General features: G+C 29.3%; 2 protein-coding genes across 3 annotated transcripts in view; one reads left to right on the forward strand and one right to left on the reverse strand.

The window, feature by feature from the left end:
- Positions 1-165: 165 nt before the first annotated feature.
- On the reverse strand, positions 166-4125 carry LOC111638898 (leukocyte elastase inhibitor-like). Its single transcript, XM_023384668.1, has 2 exons — positions 3002-4125; positions 166-2737 (listed from the first exon to the last, which is right to left on the reverse strand). Exons 1-2 carry the CDS (start codon positions 4031-4033, stop codon positions 2420-2422), a joined length of 1350 nt encoding a protein of 449 aa, XP_023240436.1. The 5' UTR covers positions 4034-4125; the 3' UTR covers positions 166-2419.
- Positions 4126-5021: 896 nt separating this feature from the next.
- Positions 5022-9474, forward strand: part of LOC111638899 (zinc finger protein-like 1) — a 29151-nt gene continuing 24698 nt past the window's right edge. The window contains exon 1 of one of the 2 annotated variants that reach the window (XM_023384670.1): positions 5022-5225. In XM_023384670.1, coding sequence (XP_023240438.1) covers positions 5124-5225 — 102 coding nt within the window. In that variant the 5' untranslated portion in view covers positions 5022-5123. The remainder of the gene's footprint in view (positions 5226-9474) is intronic. The other variant, XM_023384669.1, reaches the window with a different exon arrangement.

Below are 9474 nucleotides of genomic sequence, written 5' to 3' on the forward strand. Positions count from 1 at the left end.
AAATACACATTTCAAGACATTATTTTGTTGAAATTTGAAATTTTATAGAAAAATTGGAGATTGAAAACATAAAATGGAAATTTAATTAAATTGAAAATTGAAAAAATAAAATGGAAATTTTATAGAAAATAAACTTAAATAAAAAATAAAATTTAGACCCTTTTTTTTGTTTTAAAATCACTGTTTTGTCACTTTAAATTTTCCTTTTTGCATTAATTTTATATTTAAAAAAAACGACTCAATTCTACTTTTTCACAACTCAATTAACATTACAAAAAAACGGTTCATCTAATAATAGAAATATCATCAGCTAGACGAAGAGAAACTAGTCCTCTGCAAATTTCCCTTGTTTAGTTAATGTCCTGATTTTTTTGTATTGAGGGTAAACGACCGAATTTCAGACAAACGTACTTTCACATTAATATTAATTATTATTGTGTTTTTTTCTAAGTAAAAGCATAAAATCGCGTTAAAAGATAATATAATCTTTTTAAAAAAAACATTTAAAATTTGTTTATTTATTCACGTTTTTCTTCAAGAACACCGTACCAGTTTGGGTACGGGTGACCGAATACAATAAAACCTGCCAAACCGGAAAAATATTCGGTACCGTACAATTCCGGTTTACACAGGTTTTATTATATTTTAAAAAGGAAAGAATTTTAAGTTTAAATTTCGAAAAGGCATTACTTCGATTGGATATGTAGCCTGTGTACTTGGTGTGTATACAATAAAACCTGGTAAAGCAGAATCGCACGGTGCCGACTATTTTTTCGGTCTAGCAGGTTTCCGTTTTGGACAGGTTTTACTGTATACATAAAGTTTAAGATATTCTTTAGCCGTAAATTGCTTACAATGTCACTATTGAGGAACAATGTCAATTGTGAGAACTAGGACAAGATTTTACAGAGGTTTTCCTTTCATTGGTCTCATCTTATCTAACGTATCTTATTAGTCTGGTAACATCTATTTTGACCTTTAAGGTAAATCTAGTTCCCTTTCTTAACTCATTACACATTTCTCTGCTAATTTAGGAAAATTTGCAGGTGGTAAATGGAACGAAATTATATTTTATATATATTCCAACGGCCTAATTTCTCTCTTGAATTATTTCAACAATTTATGATTATTTTATTATAAAATTAATTTAGAAAAAAAATCTGGAAATCAGAGAAGAAACTTCCTACTGTTTCTGTTTTGTTTGTGACCTAATTTGATAGACAAAAGTTTAATCAACTTCTACCGATTTTAATACCCTATTTTTACTTTCTGTAATAATAAATATTACAAGGCAGCCATTGTTGTTGATATATTTCTACATTTAGCCTTATTGTATTTGCTGTATCCATCGAATTTTATAAATTATAACGTCGGATAAATCGCTTAAGCAATCACCAAGTGACAATTTTCAAATTAAGATATGTTTTGTCGATACACATTATCAATTTTTGATCCTAGTTATGTCAAAATGTTTGATAATTTTGTGATATTTAGAGCATATAAGAGATTAGAGACCAAGTATATAACCAGTGCAGAAAAATTATAGCTTATGAAAGTTTACTGACCCATCTTTAAATATCACGTGTGAACCTACTTTCCCCTAGAAAATCTTTAGAAATGAGAACGAAAACCTTTCATCAGGTCAAAAGCAGTATCCTACCATTTAAGAATATTTACCAGCCTAAGGGTTGTTTATCTTATAAAATTAGAAAATGAGTTCAGTTATATTGTAAAAATCTTTTAAACTATACTATTTTAATATCAATAAAAGTGACTATAAGTATAACAGTTAAAACCTGTCCAAGACGGAACCCGAATAAAACGAAAACTTATCTAAGCGGAAAAAATTCTTCGGAACGAAACGAATTTTTTATGTTTAAAAAAAACTATTCAAAACGGAAACTTGCCAATGTGCCATTTCGGCTTACACAGGTCTTAGTGTGTATATATTATTTTGTTAAATATATTTATGTTACGTACTTAGGTTAAAATTAAATGAACTGATATAGATTTTGCTTAATGGTGTATAACTGATAATGATCTGATATTTGTTATTTTTTATTTCCTGATTGATTATGGAGGAAATAAAAATATAATAAATATTTTTCTTCTCAGCTATGCTTTATTTAGACTATGAAGAGAAAATTTTCTTTAGAATTTACTTTAAGATTGTTTTAGATCGTTCACTCGTTCACTAGGTCAGATTCTGTACTTCTTTTATATAATTTTCCTCTATGTTGTTGTAAAAGACTTTGAGAACATGTAAATAACATTATTCTCACGTATAATTTCTTATTATTACATTAATTATTGACCATAATTTCGTGAGCTTATTTTTAATTACGCTCTTCTAATTGAATTAAATACCCAACAGTAATTGGCTTTAAAATTTAGTTTATAATAAAGTTGTAAATAATATTTAATACAAAGATTCCAGGGGTGTTTTATATTCTCCCCAGAATAAGATCGATTTATATTTTTTCTCTTGAACATAAAATATAAATGGCCGATCGGCACAAATCGTTGTCAATAACGAGCGGCTACCAATAATGGAGGTGCTATGGGCACTTCCTTCTGTTGCTTCTTCATCGACTTCAATATGAACTCCTTGAATGATTTTTTGTATGTAGAAATCTTCCTTAGAAGATATTCCTTTCATGTTCGATGTTTCGGAATTAAACAAGGCTTCAATGCCCATAGATTGGAGCTTTTCCTCTAACAATATATTAGTATTAATCTATGGTATAAAATAAGTAAATTATGGAATTTTAATAGCACAGTACAATACGATATTATAAAATTTTAAAGTTTTTATTTTTATAAAATATTATTAATTATTAATAAAAAATATTAATAATTTTTCTTAAATCCTTTAAAGATGGCTTCTCTGTAAAGAAGCGAAGTCTAGCAGAAAATTTAATATTTAGTTTTCATTCTTGCTTAATTTTAATGTTTTAAAGTAATATTACACTCAACAATAAATTATTGTACTTTAACTCACCTGAAATTTCGGTAAGCAAATCTCCACATTATGATTTTTCATTTTGGAATGAAGATGTAACAAAAGTTCGCCTTCATTTTTGATCAATGTCTCCTTCAAATCTTGTAAATTTGAAGGTATCAAAATTACCATAACTATGTCAGGTACTTCATAAGGCAATTCTAGGGCAAATAATTTATATTCTGGAAAATATCCATGTTTAAAGTGTCCACTGCTAAACATCATTTTAACACTTATTTCCTTCCCATTTTCTAAAAAGAACTTTCCTTCTTGTGTAAGATTTTTATTAAAAGGCACCTTCCATCTTCCTCGAAATGTCATTAAACTAGTAATTACTCCTATAGTAGCAGAATTTATAACACCAGATCTGATTAATTCCTTAATCAAGCTTCGGCTTTTTCCTATTGCCCATTTATTAATTATACTCAGAGTTTCGTTTATCTTCTTAAAGTCGACATTAATTACATCCGCATCATAACTTCTTAAGATTTCTTTATAATTTTGGCTTATTTCTAAACCATTCTCGATAAACATCTGATTAGCAATGTTTACCTTTTCCATTCCTCCATTCAGATGCAATAAAATATCATTAAAGTAAGATCTGAGGTTAGATGTATCTATGGAACTCCAATTCATGGCCTGAATAATTTCCAAAGCTGTTTCATCTCGAGAACCTTCCAGTAAAAGAGACACAATTAAAGATGTTAAGAAGGGCGAGCAAACATAATTATCGTGGGAATTACTGAATAATTTTGTTATCAGACGGAAAGTAGCTTTTTCCATTTGTTTCACCGTCGAAAATTCAGCACGAGATGGAAAATTTTCGAGCCATTCGGGTAATTTTACGATTTTTATGTGCATCATCGATCCAAATATAAATAGAACAAATATCAAAATGAATATTATAATTAACATGTAGATAACGTATCCTTTTATCTTGTTTCCGACATTCTTCTTTTCCTTCTTAGCGAAGACGACATCTAACTCCTTGCCACATAAATTCGATTCTTTAATTTGATTTTCGGAAATCATTCTTACCTCTTTTTACTCTTTTTACCTTTATTCGTTGTGTTTAAAATATCATGTGATCATCCGTATACGTAAGGAGACAGGTGTTTTAGTACCGAATGGCAGCTGTTTACTATTAATTAATTGCAAGCGACAAAGCTGTAACACGTTTTATAAAAATAAATCTAAAACTTTTATTAATGTAAACAATTTATTTTAAATATTAGAGCTTTATTATATCGTAAAATATCCTAAAACAATATTTTTCCTATTATTTTTAATGGCATTTCATATAATTGCAAGTTGTACTGTACATGCAAATAAATTTCGTTGTTTTCTTTCTGTTTTTCCCTTTAAGTTCTTTTTTTCCCTTTGCATTCGAATGTTTTGAAGAGGTATCATCAATTAACCACTTTTAATATGTCTAGCAGACTGTGACAAAATCACTTTTGATAATTATATATTTGAAACGTTCGCTATAGGAAAAAAGCGCTATCGAATTTTCTTAAAGTAATTTTAGGACAGTGACATTATTTGTATGTATTCTTTTCCTCGTTGATGTTTTCAACGCGAAACGATTTCAATTTTTCAAACAAAAGCTTTAAAAAACTTTAAAGCATTTTATAACAGGAAAATTCACTAAAAATCGGGATAAACGTAGCGGCCGATTCAAAATGGCGGCCATTTCAAATACCCACAATTCACAACAGAAAATAATGAAAATTTTGTATAAAATTAATAACGTAATTAACATTTCTTATAAAATTAATCAAATAAAATTAAATTTTAAAAAATTCCATTAAACTTTACTATTAAAATGAAATTAATTTTAAAGGATGATGATGATGACGCATCTCAAATTATTTAAATAATTTCATCGACATATAAGCGATTTTAAATAATACCTTAAACCGAGTAATTATTTTAATTATTTAAAAATTACAAACGAATTATTTTCGTTATTTTAAACCAAAATAATCAAATAAAAGCCGATGTCATCACTTTAATTTATGTCAGTCCACTACGTGGCAGACGATACAATCCAAGATGGCGGCTTAATAAATTTTTTCATCGCGTACATCAACTCAAAATACTTCGACTGAATTAATTAAAGATGGGGTTGTGTAAATGCTCGAAGAAGAAAGTGACAAATCAGTTTTGCTTCGAGCACCGAGTCAATGTCTGCGAGTATTGTCTGGTGTCCGACCATCCGAAGGTAAATCAATTAATAACAAAATTGCATTGGTCTATTGATATTCAAATAAATAATTAATTGTTCGTTTCAACGAGATAGGAATTTTATATAATATTAAACAGTTAATTATTCAATTTATTATCACGTTAGGTAGAAGCTTCTATAGACCTGTATCTTAATGTGATTAGAAATGATGCTGTATCTTAATGTGATTAGAACTTATGATAATGAATCATATACAAGTTGTAGAAAACACATGTAATATGGAAGATCCACACCCACATTTCTGCTTCACATCATCATTATAATGATGATGCTTCACATCATCATTATAATGATGATGCTTCACATCATCATACTTGTGGGTGTGAACTTCCATACTCTTATATTTTAATAATTACATATGTTACTAAAGCTTATATGTTTCTAAAGTTATATTTAATGGTAAGTGATTCATTAAATCTGATTAAACTGGTGTGTGTGTGTGGAATTGTTGAGAGCTTGTATGGGACCTGGGAGTAAGGAGCAGGCCTCGTTTGCCATTTTTATTCTTTTTTAATAAATAGAATACGTTGAATGTTTCTTTATTAGCGAAGAGCAGTTTTAAAGATTTACTTTCTGTTAAAAAATAATCCAAATGTTACTTTTACTAAGGATAGGAACCACTTTACCCTTCTAATTTCTCTCTGGGTCTGGGAGCAAATTCCCAGTTTTCAGAGAGAACTTGTTTGTGTTTGTGTGTATATGTGTACACATTGACTCCAGGGTTGTTCCCAGGTTATTTGCTGTCCAGGTTAAAAACAATATTGCTGTCATTATTAATTTAATATTATTTAATTAAGAATTTGCTATGCAGTGTTTACTTTCATATCTATATACATATAGTTTTAAAGAGCTAGTAATCAAAAAAGTTTTGATTTTATATTTTTATTGGTCAAAGTTTTTACTTATAATAAATGGTCTGTGGCTGCCCTTGGATTTGACTGTCTGTGTGCAGAAGCATCTTTTGCACCCGGCCGGGAACAGTTCTGACTGACTTGTTATTAAATGTCAATCGTAAGGATTTTATAATGTAAGTTTTATATAAATGGTTTTTAATACTTATATTTTTTGATCATTTGTTTTGTTAAAACAAATATTTGTATTGAAATTCAATAGAAACAGATTTTTGCCATTAAATCAATATAATTCAGTAAATAAAATCAGTTTTGTAAAACTGCAGCTCCAAGGCAAAGACATTTAACAAATGTTGTATGACTTAAAAAAATATTAAGGAATTGTTTGTTTTTTAAAACACCATGAAGTGTTGATATTAGACACTAGACTTTTTCACATTCACTTTATTCTCCTATGTACTTTTTCCTCTGTAAAGCACATAGGAGAATAAAGTGAATGTGAAAAAGTCTGGTGTCTAATATCAACACTTCATGGTGTTTTTAAAAAACAGTCTAAAAAAGAGTCAACATAAAGAAGAGATTAAAGAATTGTGTGAAAGTTTCAATGGCTTCAATATAACGATCTTTTCACAGTATAGCTGCAGGGCTGTAATTAGGGATTTTCTTTATGTATAAATCAGTATTATATTGTATGCATACAAACTAAATTGTATGAAATGCAAATAGCATGTGTTTCTTTGCTCTGTTTACTGTGATCCATTTTGCTTATTATAAGCAGCTATTCCTTTTTATATAAAAACGATTGAGTTAATAATTTGGATAAGTGAATATATCACATCTTGTAACAAAGCATAATCAGCATTTAGTAAAGTTTGTGTAATGAGCCTTAGAAGCTTCAGAATTTTATAGCTTTGAAATGCTAAAGATTTTTAAATCTTCTAATCCGAATACCGGTATTCTTATAAAAATCGTACTTACTCAACCTTTATTGTCCGGTACTTGTAAATTATTTGTAAAACAAACGTTTTCGGCCTCAGTCGAGGTCTGCTTCAGGTTAAATTATTGGATTTCATTCTTCGAATGCACGTTTAGTTTTAAATATAATCGAATTTCTTGCGCGTGTTACGTATCGTCATCGTTTTTGTTGTTCTTCGCATACGTAACGCCAAGCATAAGAGAGCGTGTTTCCGTCTTTGTTGTTTATACATCTCCCTGTCCTGCCTGCTTTGTAGATTTCTAGGGCTTCAAGTGCTCTGATGTGATCCGTATGAAAAGCTCTATTTATTAATCTGGCTTTTGATACACCACTGCACTATCCACCTACGCAACCGACCCGGATATTCACGCGGAACTATCAAAAGCCAGATTAATAAATAGAGCTTTTCATACGGATCACATCAGAGCACTTGAAGCCCTAGAAATCTACAAAGCAGGCAGGACAGGGAGATGTATACAACAAAGACGGAAACACGCTCTCTTATGCTTGGCGTTACGTATGCGAAGAACAACAAAAACGATGACGATACGTAACACGCGCAAGAAATTCGATTATATTTAAAACTAAACGTGCATTCGAAGAATGAAATCCAATAATTTAACCTGAAGCAGACCTCGACTGAGGCCGAAAACGTTTGTTTTACAAATAATTTACAAGTACCGGACAATAAAGGTTGAGTAAGTACGATTGCTAAAGATTTTATTTATTATTTTGGAAATTCTATTTATATGATTATAGTCTTTTGTCTATAAGAAAAAGAACTATCTGTATTCAACTTCAGTTCCAAATTTGAGAGAAAGCCCAAAACACTTCTCATGATTTTTATTCCTAGATTATTTTAAATCAAGAAATACCAAGAAATTCATTGAATAATTACAGTTTAATGAATAAAATACAAAAAATAAAATCTTTACCAAACTTACCATATATTCTGAGAGTTTATGATTGCAGTTTAAAATTTGTGCCCCATTCATCTCCATTTCATAACCTACATACCCTTTCAAACCATCTTTTAAACTCAAAAAACTTGCTGGTTATAAACACAAAAATATGATATATACTTAAGTTGCCAACCAAAGAAAATATCTCTGGGGGACATACTAGTAAAAAAATGGGAGATTTTATATGAAAATGCAGGACTTTCATATGAAACAATTTATTTCTTAAACATATATTTACTTTGAGATTGTACTTCAGAAAGAAGCTTTTTGTTTCTTAAGCACTGTTGTATGCAATTTTTGACAGGATTCTTTTGAATTTAACTTAATATCAATTTGCTATTTATTAATTTCACAGAACACCTATTTCAGTTCATAAGAGAGAACTCTTTCTACAAAAGCATTCATACAAAAGTATTCCAGCTACAAAAGTAGCTGGAATACTCAGGCAAAATGACAAATGTTTGATTTAAGTTTGGCAGTGGTTTACTACAAATCAAAATTACATAGAAAAATTAATTTTTTAGTCCATGTTGGTAAGATTATTTGTTGAATACTTCTTTGCATTATGCTTTTCATATAAAATGAGTTGACATATCAGTAAATTACAGTATGCATGAATTTTGAGTCTTGCGATCTTTATTTTCAGATCATTTTACATGTCTGTAAATTGGCTGAAAATGTTTGTTCTGTGATTAAAGTCATCGCTAGAAAAGTCTTTTTGGTTTTATCATGAAATCTTGAGTTATTTATCAAAACAGAATGTTTTCTGAGTTGGCTACTTTTGGGCTACTTTTTAAAAAATTTTTGGTTAGAATATCTTGCAATACTGATTCTGTATACAAGTAGCAGCATGAATCGTTATGTGGTCTGTGACTGATGTAAGCTAACTTTGCTTGTCAATCTATCACATATTCATGTGGTCCACACTACACTTATATATATTTCATTTTCAATAAATATGTTTTTATAAATTTCTTTAATAGTATTATTTAAAAATATTTTGCAGGATTTCACGTATCTTCCCATGTTGTGGGATTGTTCAAAAATGCATGATTGTCACAATGCGGGATAGTTGGCAACCGTATATATATTTCAATACAGTAATATCCTGAACTTATGTGATAGTTGGGACCGAGCAATCACGTAAGTTGAATTCGTGTAAGTCAGGGTATAATTTCACATATAAATACATATGAATAATTTTTAATTGGGGCCAGAGACTAAGAAAACAATAATTTAGAAAAAAATGTTTAATAAAATCTTAGATAATACATATGTATAACAAATTATATTATTATACAATTTTTCACATTTACTTGATTATCACACCATAATTTTAACATTGTTTCCATCTCAGCGATAATACCGTGACGTTTACGAATGATGCTCGAATTTAAAGATTGAGCATTTTTCGCAGCTTCGAGAATTTTTTCTTT

The sequence above is a fragment of the Centruroides sculpturatus genome, unplaced genomic scaffold (assembly GCF_000671375.1).
Source record: "Centruroides sculpturatus isolate CEXI.00-Female unplaced genomic scaffold, Cexi_2.0 scaffold1059, whole genome shotgun sequence".
NCBI classification, from domain to species: domain Eukaryota; kingdom Metazoa; phylum Arthropoda; class Arachnida; order Scorpiones; family Buthidae; genus Centruroides; species Centruroides sculpturatus.

Bases quoted from the DNA above. Each gene is read 5' to 3' on its own strand.
- LOC111638898 (XM_023384668.1), bottom strand. From the start codon at position 4,033: ATGATTTCCGAAAATCAAATTAAAGAATCGAATTTATGTGGCAAGGAG. The intron at 2,738-3,001 runs GTGAGTTAAAGT...TTTATACCATAG, and splicing joins TTTGCTTACCGAAATTTCAG to ATTAATACTAATATATTGTT.